Source organism: Neoarius graeffei, chromosome 2, assembly GCF_027579695.1.
Source record: "Neoarius graeffei isolate fNeoGra1 chromosome 2, fNeoGra1.pri, whole genome shotgun sequence".
Classification (NCBI taxonomy): Eukaryota; Metazoa; Chordata; class Actinopteri; order Siluriformes; family Ariidae; genus Neoarius; species Neoarius graeffei.
The window spans coordinates 74,023,722-74,041,391 of NC_083570.1; the positions used below are offsets into that span (position 1 = coordinate 74,023,722).

Below are 17,670 nucleotides of genomic sequence, written 5' to 3' on the forward strand. Positions count from 1 at the left end.
TTACACCCAGTGTTCCTTGGATCACCTCCAGATCCACACCCTGACCAGGATAAAGTGGTTACTGAAGATGAAAGATTATAATTAACAATTATTCGCAGAAGGCGAAGTGAATATCAGTGAATAATAACCAAGGCTTCATCTTGGTTATTAATTATTTAAATAATATTGGCTGGTGTTGAGTGGTATATCAGATATACTCCATTCAGCTAGCATGATATTGAACAGATCAAAGACGAGTTCAAGATTATGCTAGCTGAATGGAATATATCTGAGAGACCACAAAAAAACAGCCAATACAGGTAGTCGTCGACTTACGACCGATCGACTTTACGACCGTCTGGTTATGACTGGCAAGTGTTTCCCAGCTGAGCGTACGACAGTTTCCGCCCCAGCTCCCGGCAGCGCCCAGTATCCAGCCAGTGTTGTCAGATACTGCTGACGGTTTCCAGCCCAAAATATGTTCAAAACCCGCCAAAATGCACTTAAAACAGCCCAATCTGGCAACACTGCATCCAGCCTCTTCTATTATGTGTGCAGTGTTTCGCTGGACAAACAACGAGCGAGCTACAGCGTGCATGGCTTAACCAGATCTTGTGCTATAACGTGTGCAGCTGGTAATCAAAGTAACTTTCACTTTTCTGTTCTGTTACACTGTTCTGTGTCCAATGTCCAAAATGAAAAGTTAGTTTTCAACTGTTCAGCTAAAAAAAAGTAATTAAAACGATTGTGTTCTTGAAATGATGTGTTTGCAATTTATTTATAATCAAAAACTGATACAGGTGGATGAAAGCGTGATAGTGTGATAAAAAAGTACTATACTAGTACTACTGAGTGATAAGAAGTCCTAGTGAATGCTTGATAAGTAGACAATAATAAATAATTAGGTGTATTTTTTGGCGTGCTGTGCGCGCGCACTATGACTCAAAATAATATACCAGCAAGAAATAAAAGTTACTTTCACCCCTGAGTATGCAGTGTTTGACTTAAACCAAATAATGAGCCAAGGTAATGAAATAAGAAAATGTTGATAAAATAAGACTTTAAGATGATTACAATATCATTACACATCACAATATACTTATGTTCATTTAACATAGGCCGACTTACGACCAGATCGGTTTACGACCAGTCAGTCGTAACCAACGCAGTCGTAAGTCGACGACTACCTGTATTATTATTATTATTATTATTATTATTATTATTATTATTATATATACATATTCCTTTTGGGTGTTCAATGCATCTTTCTCTTTCAAAATTCTCTCAAAATCTTCCATATTTAACGAAGCAAACCTGGCGGCCATGTTTGTTTACAAATTGTCATAGTCGCTCGCTAGCGCAGAAGTTTTACGTCTCCAACATGTAACGTCATATTGTCTTGACAACCATGCAATATCGTAAACCATATTCAGTGCTCATTCTCCATTGGGTAGAGTGACGTAATACACGTAGGATAAACGATATGCTAACAATATTGCATGCAGAGGTGGACAGTAATGAAGTACATTTACTTGAGTACTGTACTTAAGTACACTTTTTGAGTATCTGTACTTTACTTGAGTATTTTTTTGGAAACTTATGACTTTAACTTCACTACATTTGAAAGGCAAATATCGTACTTTTCACTCCACTACATTTCTATCAAGGTCCTCGTTACTCGTTACTATGTAGCAGCTTTGAAAGTAGATGTTTTTTCTTTTCTAAAACGTGGTTGGTTTTTCGCAGGTGACACTGAGACAGCCTGTCAGTAATCACTAGGGTCACGTCACATCCATAGACTGTATAAAATCAAGTTCAGTGATTTCTCAGCAGCATTATTTGAACACGATCAGTTGATGGCAGAATGGAAGGAGGCGGTTCTTCTGGGGAATGCACACACATCCATGGCTTTACCTAGAACCCATGTTTCAGTTTTCTGAAAGGATTAAAGAGTCATTTCGTTTTAAATGTGTGCTTTGTTTGCCTAAAATGAACCACATCACGGCCTACAAAAACTTGCCATCCAACCTGCAGAAGCACATTGAGGTATGTAAACGTTTTCTTCCAAGAGAAAGCTTGCAGTGAAGTTGTCCGTGCTTTTAGAGTTAGTGATAACGTTGCAATAGCTGTGCAGTCTGGTTAGTCAAATGACTTTCTATGGATTTGCTCGCCAAGTTGCCATAGTCTTGCCCACGGCTAACGTTAACACATAGCTGGTTAACTCGGACACTGTTAGTTAGCATGTAAAAACGGAGTTACACTAACATGAATAACATTAATCTGAAGTCCCTTTAGAATTATGTTTTAGCATAATCTTGCCAAATAAACAGAATGTAGAAATCTGTTTTTTTCTGTGTTTTAAAGGTGTTTATTCTACAGGTTCTACAAGCTAGTCAGTAAATCCAGTAGGTTGCTTCAGAGGCATTAGGTTTTTTAAGCGTTGTGGCAGTAATACAGCAATGCGTTGACAGAAAATGTACTTTTAATACTCAAGTATTTTTACAAGCAAATACTTCAGTACTTTAACTTAAGTAAAAATTTGACTGTACAATTTTCATTTGTATTGGAGTAACATTTGACCAGTGGGATCTGTACTTTGACTTTAATGCAGTTGGGTCCTTTGTCCACCTCTGATTGCATGCTATTGAACCAAATGAATGAAACCCACTAGAAGGGAACAGAATACTTGTTTTTATTCCATTGAAAAAGTGTCCTGTGTGTATAGTAATCAACGATATTCACTGAGCCTGAGGCGGATAATTGTTTTAGTAGAAATACACAGGTGGTTTATTAAAAAATCATATTAAACATTTTATTTCAAACTTCAAAAGCGACATGCAAATGTACTGTGCACGGGCTTGCGGCATGCGTGCAGGCTTGTGTCATTTATCTATGCAGACTTATAAAGTACTTTGTTTTGAAATGGATAAATCACAATTCCACCTTACGTTTGAATAGTTTTAGACCAAACTTTATAGCATCTTTAGTGCTTTTAGGAACAAAATTTTCTTTCATAATTTGTAATTCTTCCTCACTTACCGTGACTGGCTGCCATTTTGCCGAATCTCTCGAGGTGATTATTGAGAAATATTCCAAATTTCTCGACCAATCATCTCATCTCATCTCATCATCTCTAGCCGCTTTATCCTGTTCTACAGGGTCGCAGGCAAGCTGGAGCCTATCCCAGCTGACTACGGGCGAAAGGCGGGGTACACCCTGGACAAGTCGCCAGGTTATCACAGGGCTGACACATAGACACAGACAACCATTCACACTCACATTCACACCTACAGTCAATTTAGAGTCACCAGTTAACCTAACCTGCATGTCTTTGGACTGTGGGGGAAACCGGAGCACCCGGAGGAAACCCATGCAGACACAGGGAGAACATACAAACTCCGCACAGAAACGCCCTCGCCGGCCATGGGGCTTGAACCCGGACCTTCTTGCTGTGAGGCGACAGCGCTAACCACTACACCACCGTGCCGCCCCCTCGACCAATCAGTGAGTGTGATTTTCTATAATCACCTGCTATTTATACTAATATTTAATATTATAAAAAATGTAATTTTTTGAAATGTATTAACAAGTGTTCATTTGGAAAATGTCAGACTGACAGCTAGCATGAGTAACTACTTACTTTGCTAGATTATCTGCTTCTCTTTAAATGCTAAACACATTCACATGTATGTGGAATACTGTATCTGTACTGTATGTAATAGTAGGAGATGCATCAAGTATATATACAAGAATCATATTTTGTATGAGGCGGCACGGTGGTGTAGTGGTTAGCGCTGTCGCCTCACAGCAAGAAGGTCCGGGTTCGAGCCCCGTGGCTGGCGAGGGTCTTTCTGTGCGGAGTTTGCATGTTCTCCCCGTGTCTGCGTGGGTTTCCTCCGGGTGCTCCGGTTTCCCCCACAGTCCAAAGACATGCAGGTTAGGCTAACTGGTGACTCTAAATTGACTGTAGGTGTGAGTGTGAATGGTTGTCTGTGTCTGTGTGTCAGCCCTGTGATGACCTGGCGACTTGTCCAGGGTGTACCCCGCCTTTCGCCCGTAGTCAGCTGGGATAGGCTCCAGCTTGCCTGCGACCCTGTAGAACAGGATAAAGCGGCTACAGATAATGAGATGAGATGAGATATTTTGTATGAAGCTACATTTAGGAAGCGGTGAGGTAATTAGCCTCAGCTATGAATGAAGTGAATAACCATAAAGTGAAGGCAAAATGCCTCCTGCTGCCAGTCAGCACAGCAGTGAGACGAGTCAGGACACCTTTACTTATTTTATGGGTTTTCATGAAGCAGTATCAGGGTTAAAGAATACATATAAGGAGTTTGTTAACAAATATGTTAAAAAAGCATTAACAAAATATTGCAACATTACAACATTTTCAGCTTAAATAAGAAATGATCTTCCAGGTGCGTAAAACGCAAAAGAATGGAGAGTTAGGTTTCCTGGAAAAAGTAGAAGAAGAGGTTCAAATAGATGAAGAGCACTCACTGAGAGATCTCCAGGCCACTTACGCTGAAACTGTCCAAGAGCTGGAGAAGACAAGAAACATGCTCATCATCCAGCACAAGATCAATAAGGATTACCAGGTATAGCAACAGGAAAGGCCAGAGCTGTAGTTTTTCAGCTCTTAAATTAAAAGAGGCTGTTTTTATGGCGTTGTTTATCAACTACTCCTATGTCCGAAGTGCTTTCAGCTCTTATAGCTCTTGTCAAAAATCATGCTGTTCAGGCTGAAGTTGAAGCAGTTACACGAAGGATGAATGATCTGAAGCTGGACAGTGAACTTAAACAGGAGAAACTGGCCCAGCTCCTCGACATGAGAGCTGCAAAGATAAAGAAACTTGAAGGTTTGACTTGATTTAAGAAATACTTTATATTGCTTAAGCTGAAATTTGCAATCGATCCTAACATTCTTCTTTGTTTATGTAGCTCAATTGAAAGATATTGCCTATGGTAAAAAGGCCCATGTCTTCCGACCCACCATCACAGATGATGATGTGGCTGATGAGTTTGATGAAACCGTACACCTGGCTCGAGGAGAGAACCTTCTGGAGATCCACCTTGGCACTGCACGATTCAGTCCTGAGGCTCTGGACAGTCTGGGTGACAAAGACCCCGGCACTTTCTGCACTTTTGCCTTTTATGACTTTGAGCTACAGTCCACGGCTGTGGTGCGAGGGCAGCAGCCAGTTTATGATTTCACCTCCCAGTACCTTGTGAAGGTGGATGATCTCTTCCTGCACTATATCCACAGCAGCTCCATCACTGTGGAAGTACAGCTGGCTGAGTGCCTGACTTTCTGCACCATAGCTACAGGACAGATACAGCTGAGTCAGGTGCTGGAGAGGGATGGGAAAGTGTTTGGCACCCTGCAGCTCGTAGGTAAGATTAGAGAAACCTGTTTTGATAGAGGTGACAGTGAGGCTGGTATTATACTTGAATTTAAATCTGCATACAGTTAGGTCCATAAATATTTGGACAGAGACAACATTTTACATTACCACAATGAATTTTGAACAAAACAATTCAGATGCAGTTGAAGTTCAGACTTTCAGCTTTAATTCAGTGGGTTGAACAAAATGATTGCATAAAAATGTGAGGAACTAAAGCATTTTTTAAACACAATCCTTTCATTTCAGGGGCTCAAAAGTAATTGGACAAATTAAATAATTGTAAATAAAATGTTCATTTCTAATACTTGGTTGAAAACCCTTTGTTGGCAATGACTGCCTGAAGTCTTGAACTCATGGACATCACCAGACGCTGTTTCCTCCTTTTTAATGCTGTGCCAGGCCTTTACTGCACCGGTTTTCAGTTGCTGTTTGTTTCTCTCTGAAGTTTAGTCTTTAACAAGTGAAATGCATGCTCAATTGGGTTGAGATCAGGTGGCTGACTTGGCCATTCAAGAATATTCCACTTATTTGCTTTAATAAACTCCTGGGTTGCTTTGGCTTTATGTTTTGGGTCATTGTCCATCTGTATTATGAAATGCCGACCAATCAGTTTGGCTACATTTGGCTGGATTTGAGCACACAGTATGTCTCTGAATACCTCAGAATTCATCCGGCTGCTTCTGTCCTGTGTCACATCATCAATAAACACTAGTGACCCAGTGCCACTGGCAGCCATGCATGCCCAAGCCATCACACTGCCTCCACCGTGTTTTACAGATGATGTGGTATGCTTTGGATCATGAGCTGTACCACGCCTTCACCATACTTTTTTCTTTCCATCATTCTGGGAGAGGTTGATCTTGGTTTCATCTGTCCAAAGAATGTTCTTCCAGAACTGTGCTGGCTTTTTTAGATGTTTTTTAGCAAAGTCCAATCTAGCCTTTTTATTCTTGAGGCTTATGAGTGTCTTGCACCATGCAGTGAACCCTCTGTATTTACTTTCATGCAGTCTTCTCTTTATGGTAGATTTGGATATTGATACGCCTACCTCCTGGAGAGTGTTGTTCACTTGGTTGGCTGTTGTGAAGGGGTTTCTCTTCACCATGGAAATTATTCTGCGATCACCCACCACTGTTGTCTTCTGTGGGCGTCCAGGTCTTTTTGCATTGATGAGTTCACCAGTGCTTTCTTTCTTTCTCAGCATGTACCAAACTGTAGATTTTGCCACTCCTAATATTGTAGCAATTTCTCAGATGGGTTTTTTCTGTTTTCGCAGCTTAAGGATGGCTTGTTTCACCTGCATGGAGAGCTCCTTTGACCGCATGTTTTCTTCACAGCAAAATCTTCCAAATGCAAGCACCACACCTCAAATCAACTCCAGGCCTTTTATCTGCTTAATTGAGAATGACATAACGAAGGAATTGCCCACACCTGCCCATGAAATAGCCTTTTAGTCAATTGTCCAATTACTTTTGGTCCCTTTAAAAACAGGGTGGCACAGGTTAAGGAGCTGAAACTCCTAAACCCTTCATCCAATTTTAATGTGGATACCCTCAAATGAAAGCTGAAAGTCTGGACTTTATGTCCATATCCATTATATAACTATAACCTGAATATGTTTCAGTAAACAGGTAAAAAAACAAAATTTGTGTCAGTGTCCAAATATATATGGACCTAACTGTATGTGCTATGCATCTGTACATTGAGCATGTTGTGTACATAACCAAAAATGTTACACAACCACAAAATGCAATACTAGTATAAAAAGTGGAGACAGTATTCTTGGGTTTCAGTCACGTGACTTTTCTTAACGATTTCACTTCCGGTAAAACAGCTGGTGGTCAAGTAAACCAAAACGGCTGCCATAGTACAAATAACTAGCGATAACTTATCAGAGTATGCTGGTAATCTATAAGCCACTGCTGGCTTTAGATATATTCAGAAGATTGCTATGTGCAGTGGAATCGACCCCTAGAGTCTGGGAAAGAAGGATTTGTCATACAATCTCGAAAACTACCCTTCAGTCGAGTTCCCCGACATCTCGAACTATCTGTTGTTGCAGATGTCCTTCTACACTGCAAAACAGATGAAAGTGTGGAAGAGTAAGGAGGCTTACGACTTTTTTGTATGTGGCTGGGTAAAGGACCTCGCTATCAAGTCACTGCTGAATGAATCTTGTATTGTTTTTGCCCGTGTAAGTGTATGTATATGTGTGTATAATATATATATATATATATATATATATATATATATATATATATATATATATATATATTTTTTTTTAAACATAGATTTTACAACAAAGATTTTGCTCTTACTTCGCACTCTTTATCTTCCTCTGACTGCTGTTTGACTTTATCATGACCTAATGTCAGTGTTGGAGCCCAGTCTATGTTGTCGTAGTTGAAAAGACCGCTAGGACACCCTGTTAAAGAAAGCGAGACACACCTAACTTTTCAATATGGCGGCCATTGAGTGAGGAGTTAACAAAGAAACAGCTGGGGACTTTAGCGCTTCGTGACTAAAAAAAGTACCGTAAAATAATGACACATAGCAAGAAAAGTACTTGGAAAACACTAAGGACGTAGCTGAGAGGGAGATACAAATCTTTCATGAAGTGATCACTGCAAACTCGAGCATGCTTCGACTCGGATCCCTTCGATTTCAGTGAGAGGTTCAAAAGCCACCTTTCTTGATGTCTTTTTGTAAAATCCTGTGTTTGTTCACCCTTTTTTTATTAGTTAATGGGGAACCCTGAAGAAACTTTTATCAGTTTCACGGTTTGATCGATTCGAAAAACCTAAAACAACGCAAGCGTAAGGCATTTTTCATGCGAGCAATGCATCTTCTCCGTATAAACACTTTGTCAGCTGAGCTTTGGTAGACCACCAGCAAAAGTTTTGAATAACTAATGAGGCGGATGTGACGTCACGTGAAACCCAAGAATAGCACATTACAAGTTCAACAGCACTACAGCTACTACAATGGGAGAAACTTGTGAAGAGAATTTCCCAGTGCTTGCTGCATAATTCAGCCAATCATGTGGCAGCAGCATAGTGTAGAAAATCATGCATATACAGGTCAAGAGCATCAGTTAATTTTCACTTCAGACATCTGAATGACTGTGGCCCGGTAGTTGAAGTTTGTAAAAAGACCAGGTGGCAGTTTTCCAATCTTCAACTGTCTAATTTTGGTGAATCTGTGCCCACTGTAGCCTCAGATTCTTGTTCTCGGCTAACAGGAGTGGAACCTACATGGTTTCCAGGATGTGGTTTCCTGCTGTTGAATCCCATCCACTTCAAGGTTTGATGTGTTTGAGGTGTATATTCTGAGATGCATTTCTGCTCAATAGGGGTATAAAGAAAGGATATTTGGGTTACTGTAGACTTCCTGTCAGCTCAGACCAGTCTTCTGACCTCCCTCATTATAGAAAGTATCCCGCAAATAAAAAATTGAGCCAAAAGTCAGTCTTTATGTCTGTCCTTTATAAAAAAAAAAAAACTGCATTTTGAATTTGTTCTTAACAGTGTAACCACAAAAGTGATGAAAATAGACAGGACTATTTTTTGTCAGGGAGGCCACCATAACTCCATCGTGTGTGATGTCATTTCCACGAGCACAGCAGAGGTGTACAAGTGCATGCTATACTGTACTAGTGTCAGCAGGGCAAAGTATTCTGTTCGGGATGGTTGGAGACGGGTGTAAGTACAGAAGATCTTTATTATAAAGAAAAGTGCAAACAGGCAAACAGTCCAAATCGGCAGGCATATATCGTGAACGGTAGAACAGGCAAAAGGTAGAGCGAGGTACAAACAGAATATTGTAGACAGAAGCAGAGCCAAAAATGAGGAACAGGAAACAGGAATCGGAAACCAGGAAATCAGTCAGGAAACAAGGCTCAGTAATGTGTCACAACAACAACGCAATACTTCGCAAAGTAAGCCTGCATTCTGAGCCCTTATTTAGGCACGCTGATTGCGCTTTAATTCCGTGCAGGTGTGTGTCATTTGCGGTGTGCACGTGAGTCAGTTCGGAGCGTGTGCTGTCCGGAGCACGTCTAAGAGTCCTTCTGTTGTGACAACTAGACTATAGTATAATATTATGATCTAGCGTGACTTCTTGGTCAATTTGTTTGCATTTCTCCACAAAAATTATGGCAATGCAGTATTAGAAAAGGAATTAAAATAAAGTAGTGGCTAGTTTATTGCCTGTTTATTGAAAAAATATTTACCTGCTTATCCTCCATCCGTTTGATGCGTGATATGGTATGCTGTTGTACGGAATCCTACATCACACAGCACCACCCTCATTTTTGTCTCCTAAACATGTTTCTGGTTAATTCAGTATAGCCACGCCCGGAGAAATGGCCCAACGGACTGATGTTACAGCTTTAACATGTTTTTTAAGCGAAAGTCCGCCTAATTTTTTTTTCGTCTAGAACATCTCGTATTAATGTATAATGATGACATTCCATAACCCTGTAATTTCAAAATTTCCTGGTTAATCACTTTAACAAGACATTTCCTGAACTGCCACTCACTGGGTGATTTTGTTGTTGTTTTTCACACTATTCCCTGCAAACTCCTGGAGACTTTTTTTTTTTTTTTTGTGTGTGTGTGTGTGTGCGCGTGTAAATCCCAAGAGATCAGCAGTTTCTGAAATATTCAAACCAGATCATCAGTCACAAACACGGTCAAAGGCACATGCTGATCAGATTTTTCCCCTTCTGATCTTTGATGTGAACATTAACTGAAGCTCTTGACCTGTACCTACATGATTATATACTAGTGCATCTCAAAAAATTAGAATATTGTGAAAAAGTTCAATATTTTCCATCAGTTATTTAAGAAAGTGAAAATGTTATATATTATAGACTCATTACACATAAACTAAAATGTTTCAAGCATTTTTCTATTTTAATTTTAATCAGTATGGCATACAGTACAAAAACAAAAAAAACATCTCAAAATATTAGAATATTTCATTTCGAGTTTGGGTAAAACAGTATGAACACAGTGTATCTCTCGGTCTAGTTCAGTACACACAACCACAATCATGGGGAAGACTGCTGACTTGACTGTTGTCCAGAAGATGATCACTGATGCCCTCCACAAGGAGGGTAAGCCACAAAAGGTCATTGCTGAAAAGGATGGCTGGAAAAGGTGCACAAGCAACAGGGATGACTGCAGTCTTGAGAGGATTGTCAAGAAAAGTTGATTCAAGAACTTGGGAGAGCTTCACAAGGAGTGGACTGAGGCTGGTGTCAGTGTATCAAGACCCATCACAAACAGACATCTTCAAGAAAGGGGATACAACTTTCGCATTCCTAATATCAAGCTACTCCTGAGCCCGAGACAATCTCCTAAGTGTCTTATCTGGGCTAAGGAGAGAAAGAAATGGACTGTTGTTCAGTGGTCCAAAGTCCTCTTTTCAGATGAAATTACATTTTGCATTTAATTTGGAAATCACGGTTCTAGAGTCTGGAGGAAGAGTGGAGAGGCATGGAATCCAAGGTGTTTGAAGCCCAGTGTGAAGTTTCCACAGTCTGTGATGATTTGGGGTGTCATGTCATCTGCTGGTGTTGGTCCACTGTATTTTATCAAGTCCAAAGTCAACACAGCCATCTACCAGGAGATTTTAGAGCACTTCATGCTTCCATCTGCTGACGAGCTTTTTGGAGATGCTGATTTCCTTTTCCAGCAGGACTTAGCACCTACCCACAGTGCCAAAACTACCACCAAATGGTTTGCTGACCATGATATTACTGTGTTTGATTGACCAGCCAACTTGCCTGACCTGAACCCCATAGAGAATCTATGGGGTATTGTCAAGAGGAAGATGAGAAACACCCGACCCTAAAATACAGATACGCTGAAGGCCACTATCAAAGCAACCTGGGCTTCAATAACACCTCAGCAGTGCCACAGACTGATCACCTCCATGCCATACCGCATTGATACAGTAATTCATGGTAAAGGAGCCCCAACCAAGTATTGAGTGTATAAATGAATATACTTTTCAGAAGTTGGACATTTCTGTATTGTAAATCCTTTTTTTGATTGATCTTAGGGAATATTCTAATAATTTGAGATACTGGATTTCTGATTTTCATGAGCTATAGGCCATAATCATCAAAATTAAAACAAAAAAGTCTTTAAATATTTCACTTCACATGTAATGAATATAGAATATATGAAAGTTTACCTTTTTGAATTAAATTATGAAAAAAAGGAACTTTTTCATGGTATTCTAATTTTTTGAGATGCACTAGTACATTGTACCACTGCCACATGATTGGCTGATTGAATAAGTGAATGAATGCACAGGTTTACTTTATCATTAATAAAGTGGCTGGTGAGTGTATACACACTCCCAAATAGATGGAGCAAAATCTCCAAGTCTGTAACATTTTACAGTTCACATGGAAACCTGCCAGACAGGGATATTTCAGGCTCTGACTTGCCCTCTAGTGGTTACTGCTTCTAATCTTCTCACAAAAGATCTCATCTCATTATCTCTAGCCGCTTTATCCTTCTACAGGGTCGCAGGCAAGCTGGAGCCTATCCCAGCTGACTATGGGTGAAAGGCAGGGTACACCCTGGACAAGTCGCCAGGTCATCACAGGGCTGACACATAGACACAGACTCTCACAAAAGATATCCAGGTGAATATGTAAACAACGCTGTAGTTTGCAGATGTGTATGCATAGTTTTCTCAGATAGTATAATACCAGTTTAACAAGGAAAATGATTGCCACGGCCTACTTAAAGGTCCATAATCACTGACTTTTTATAAACTTAACAGAAGAATAAATGTTTTAGTTTTATAATTTGGTTCCAGTCTGTAGCCTACATGAATAAACTGTTAGATCGTTACCTCTGCCAACTTTGTTAGAGGAGGTTATGTTTTTGCCTCTGTTTGTTTTTCTGTCTATTCCCATCATAACTCAAAAAGTAGTGAATGGGTTTTTGATGAAAGTTTGAGCAAAGGTGACCCATGGCTAAGGAACAAGTGATTAGATTTTGCTGCAAATCTGGATATGTACAGTATGTGGATCCAGGATTGTTTTGTCTGCTCCCAACATAACTCAAAACACAGTGAACGGATTTTGATGAAATTTGATGTACAGCTTTCATATTGGCCTAGGTTCAAGTGATTTGATTTTGGTGTTGATAATACAGTTGTGGTCAGAAGTTTACATACAGTGACATGAATGTCATAGCAATATTTGGGATTTCAGTAATTTCTTTGAACTGTTCTTTTTCTGTGGCAGAATAATTGTACAGCATACATCTTTAACAAAAAAACACTAGAATTTGGTGCACACATTTTAATTTTCTTTGGGTTTTCTGAAATCAATACAGAGTCAAAAATATACATACAGCACACCTAATATTTGGATAAAATGTCTCTTTGCAAGATTCACCTTGACCAAACATTTTTGTTTACCATGAACAAGCTTCTGGCAGAATTCTGGTTGGATATTTCATGACTCTTCCGGGTAAAATTGGTAGAGTTCAATTAAATTAGTTTTTTTCTTGGCATGGACTTGACTTACAGTATAAGCACGGTCCATATATTTTCAATAGGGTTGAAGTCGGGACTTGTTTTAAGCTTAATGTTAGCCTGCTTTATCCTCCACAACCAGCTCTGATGCGTGTTTGGGTTCATTGTCCTGTTGTAACTCCCAAGTCATGTTCAAGTTTCTGATGGTTTATGCTGAAGAATTCTGAGGTAGTCCTCCTTCTTCATTATTCCATCCACTTTGTGCAATGAACCAGTTCCACTGGCAGCAAAACAGCCCCAGAGCATGATGATCCTACCACCACCACTAGCAGCTGGTACAGTGTTCCTCTGTACATGGTGGTCATTGTGGCCAAACAATTCAATCGTTGTCTCATCTGACCATACAGCTATCCTCCAGAAGACTTTTTCTTTGTCCGTGTGGTCAGCTTCAAATTTTAGTTAAGCTTGAAGGTGTCAATTTTGGAGCAGGGGGTCATTTCTTGGATAGCAGCCTCTTAGTCCATGGTGATCTGAACTGTAGACAGTGATCCATCAGCTTCCAGTTCATGGCAGGGCTGTGCCATGGTGGTTCCCAGGTTGTTCCTGACCATCCGAACCAATTTCCTTTCAGCTGAGGGTGACAGTTTGGGTTTTCTTGAAGCAAAGTGGCTTGACAAAGTGACGACACCTCACAGTAACTTAGATACAATTGTTTGAACTGATCTTGGAATTTGCAGTTGTTTAGAAATGGCTCTAAGAGACATTCCGGAGTTGTGTATATCTGCGATCCTCTTTCTCAGATCTGTACTGAGCTCTTTGGACTTTCCCATTTTACTGTGTGTTATCAATCCAATGAGTGCTATAAATAAACCCTTTTTATGAAGGCACAAAGAAGCTACCAGCCCGTAGTCAATCATTATCACTTACAGGAAGTTAAGAGACTTTGGCCTTGGCAAGATAAGAGACATTTTGGAAGTTTCAGCACCTCTGAATTAATAATCTAAGTGAACGTATGTAAATTTTTGACCCTGTGTTGATTTCAGAAAACCCAAAGAAAATTAAAACTTGTGCACCAAATTCAAGTGTTTTTTTTTTTATTAAAGATGTATGAACAGTTCAAAGAAATTACTGAAAGCCCAAATATTGCCATGACATTCATATCCAAGATGATGTTCATGTCACTGTATGTAAACTTCTGACCACAACTGTATGTGACTTGCTGGAGGTATGCACTCTATTGATTGCCTTTCTAGTTAGATTTGTATTTTATTTATTGTAATTTGCAATGTATTTGAAATTTTCACAAGCTTGTATTTTCATGTACAATATACCAGCATGAAGTTTAAACGCATGCACTTGCTCACAAAATTAGTTTTTTCATGCACTGGTATAACTATTGTTGCCTTTTAGGAGTTAGTGGTGAGATCCGAGTTTTTGGCACTCTAGACTACTGGCTCAGACTGCGGGTTCCTATGGAGCAAGCCCTTCGTCTGTATAAGGAGAAAGTCAAAGCTCTGGGTTATCTCAACTCCAGCGGTAAAGAAAAGAGCCAGGTACTGTTAGTACTCACTGTACTACTAAATAAATACTGTGTGTTTCCACCTGGTGCCCAGTGTTCTGGTATTGGCTCTGGACCTAGCATAACCTTGACCTGTTGGACGAATGGTGTTCATCCTTCCAGTCCAGTTCCAGAGAAACTATTGACGTTATTCTGGTGGCTCATAGCAGCTGAATACTTTACACACTTTATTTTGTCACCTGTCTATATGTCATTTGTCAAATAGTTGATATATTTTAGCAATGCCATCAAAATTAATTTGTCTCCACAATTCTGCTAGTTGTTGCTCACTGCTTTGTCTTTTCCCAGGCTTCGTCTGCCCCTCTCTCCAGCTCTTCGTTTAAAGATGGAAACCCAAACGAACTCTACATCACAATACACTGCTGCAGTAAGCTAAAATCTGGAGGATCTCATACACAGCCCAGTCCATACGTCATTTTCAAACTCTATGACTTCCCTGACCATGACACATCAATCATTCCTTCCACCAATGAGCCACGGTTTGAAGATCACACGACTTTTCCCATGACCATGAACTCTGACCTCGATGCATATTTGAAGGCAGAGGCTTTGACCCTATATGTGTTTGATGACCTGGATTTTGGGAATCAGCTCTACCTGGGCAAAGCCAATGTGCCGCTAATATCTCTAGCTTATGATAAGGCAATCATTGGTGAGGACTTCTTATATCTCTATTTCATATATTGTTTATCATTTCTTGGTATCTTAATGTTGCTTGTAATTTTAATGTGTATATGTGATGATGATGATTTACCAGGCACATTTGAGCTAACAGACCCAGCTGGTCTGCCCAGTGGCTACATAGAGGTGACTCTTAAATGGAAGTTTACATACTTGCCTCCTTCTGGCTTAGCAACAACAGAGCAGGCTAAGTTTATCACCAAAGAGGCTTCAATCAAGCTAGCAACTGATGAATCTGGAAATATGAATGAAGTCGAAGTGAAGGAAATTATTCCTGCTATGGTGAGGAGTACACCCATCCATGAGTGTATAAAATACCTCTATTTATCTCATCTCATCTCATTATCTCTAGCCGCTTTATCCTGTTCTACAGGGTCGCAGGCAAGCTGGAGCCTATCCCAGCTGACTACGGGTGAAAGGCGAGGTACACCCTGGACAAGTCGCCAGGTCATCACAGGGCCGACACATAGACACAGACAACCATTCACACTCACATTCACACCTACGGTCAATTTAGAGTCACCAGTTAGCCTAACCTGCATGTCTTTGGACTGTGGGGGAAACCGGAGGAAACCCACGCAGACACGGGGAGAACATGCAAACTCCACACAGAAAGGCCCCTGCCGGCCATGGGGATCGAACCCAGACCCTCTTGCTGTGAGGCGAAAGCGCTAACCACTACACCACCATGCCGCCCACAAAGAAGACTGTAGATGCATATTAATGGGTTTAAGTTAAAGGATAGTCCAAGGCATTTCTCGATTATGTGACACATATCAATTACTGTTTAAATGATAAGCTTATTTAATAATTTCCAAGTGTATATAAAAGGCAATAACATTTGTTTGAAAGTTGTAAATTATTCATCAGCTATGTATCTGATTTGTTGATATTTTTAGACCCCTTTGCCGAAGCCCAGATTGCGTACCCTTACGAAACCAGCTGCTAAAAAAGTTTCATTCTTAAATGTGACACAGCCTGAAATCCAGGTCAGAGGAATCACATTTAATAATTGTTGTAATGTTAAATTTTTTTTTAAAAATATGTGAATATGCTTATTTGCGTCTGTGTTTGGTCATTTGTCAGAAGAGAGAAACTACTCCCCCCAGTGGTGATAAGGAGAACAAGCGCTCTACTCTTGCAATATCAAAGGTTTGTGCATGAAGGAATAAAGTTTTAGAAGATGTTTCTATCCCTTTGTGTCCATGATATTAAAAAATGTGCTGTTTTGTTGTCAGGAGACTGTAGGAGTGGTTGAGGCGCGCCAGACCTCTGCAGTAACAGAGGAAGATGATGATGAAGAATCACATTTTTCAGAGGGCCAGATTGTCATGGTCAGCTCTCAGTCTGTATCTGATGACACTGAGATTTCTGAGGAGCTGGAAGAGCCAGAAGATGGTGGGTCTTACGTGGTGGTGTGTAATTTTAGAACATCCTTGATGTCACTCAAACCTCCTTTTGTCAGGGTTTAAGAATTTTACCTCAAAAAGAGTGTAAAATATGCTGGAGAATGAGTCTGAAATTCCTGGTAATGTTCTTGATAAACACGTGTTTATATAGAATTCTAGGGGTGAAGAAGGAGAGCCTCTGTTTTTTTTGCAGTTACGTTGTTGGCAAGTGAGTGGTGTCTGAGACATAGAATAGAATGTCTTTATTGTCACTGCACAAATGTACAGTGAAATTTAGTTCATCATAGGCGAGCAAAGCTGCTGCGTACGTGCAGGCCACCACTCTTGGGCACTTCAGCCCAAGGCCGCCCCATGTTAACCTAACTGCATGTCTTTGTACTGTGGGGGAAGCCGGAGCACCCGGAGGAAACCCACGCAGACACAGGGAGAACATGCAAACTCCACACAGAAAGGCCCCCGTCAGCCGCTGGGCTCAAACCCAGAACCTTCTTGCTGTGAGGCGATAGTGCTAACCACTACACCACCGAGCCACCCATTCTTTTGTGAATATTTATTGTAGGATCTGTTTGTCATGTACAGTGGGGCAAAAAAGTATTTAGTCAGTCACCAATTGTGCAAGTTCTCCCACTTAAAAAGATGAGAGGCCTGTAATTTTCATCATAGGTATACCTCAACTATGAGAGACAAAATGAGAAAAAAAATCCAGAAAATCACATTGTCTGTCTGATTTTTAAAGAATTTATTTGCAAATTATGGTGGAAAATAAGTATTTGGTCAATAACAAAAGTTCATCTCAATACTGTGTTAGATACCCTTTGTTGGCAATGACAGAGGTCAAACGTTTTCTGTAAGTCTTCACAAGGTTTTCACACACTGTTGCTGGTATTTTGGCCCATTCCTCCATGCAGATCTCCTCTAGAGCAGTGATGTTTTGGGGCTGTCGCTGGGCAACACGGACTTTCAACTCCTTCCAAAGATTTTCTATGGGGTTGAGATCTGGAGACTGGCTAGGCCACTCCAGGACCTTGAAATGCTTCTTACGAAGCCACTCCTTCGTTGCCCGGGCGGTGTGTTTGGGATCATTGTCATGCTGAAAGACCCAGCCACATTT

General features: G+C 40.4%; 1 protein-coding gene across 4 annotated transcripts in view; it reads left to right on the forward strand.

The window, feature by feature from the left end:
* rpgrip1l (RPGRIP1 like) overlaps positions 1-17,670 on the forward strand; it is a 62,204-nt gene that overhangs the window by 21,213 nt on the left and 23,321 nt on the right. For all 4 annotated transcript variants that reach the window (XM_060914953.1, XM_060914951.1, XM_060914952.1 and 1 more), the window contains exons 13-21: positions 4,398-4,577; positions 4,721-4,838; positions 4,921-5,373; positions 14,301-14,443; positions 14,758-15,121; positions 15,227-15,432; positions 16,050-16,139; positions 16,237-16,302; positions 16,389-16,548. In XM_060914953.1, coding sequence (XP_060770936.1) covers positions 4,398-4,577; positions 4,721-4,838; positions 4,921-5,373; positions 14,301-14,443; positions 14,758-15,121; positions 15,227-15,432; positions 16,050-16,139; positions 16,237-16,302; positions 16,389-16,548 — 1,780 coding nt within the window. The remainder of the gene's footprint in view (positions 1-4,397; positions 4,578-4,720; positions 4,839-4,920; positions 5,374-14,300; positions 14,444-14,757; positions 15,122-15,226; positions 15,433-16,049; positions 16,140-16,236; positions 16,303-16,388; positions 16,549-17,670) is intronic.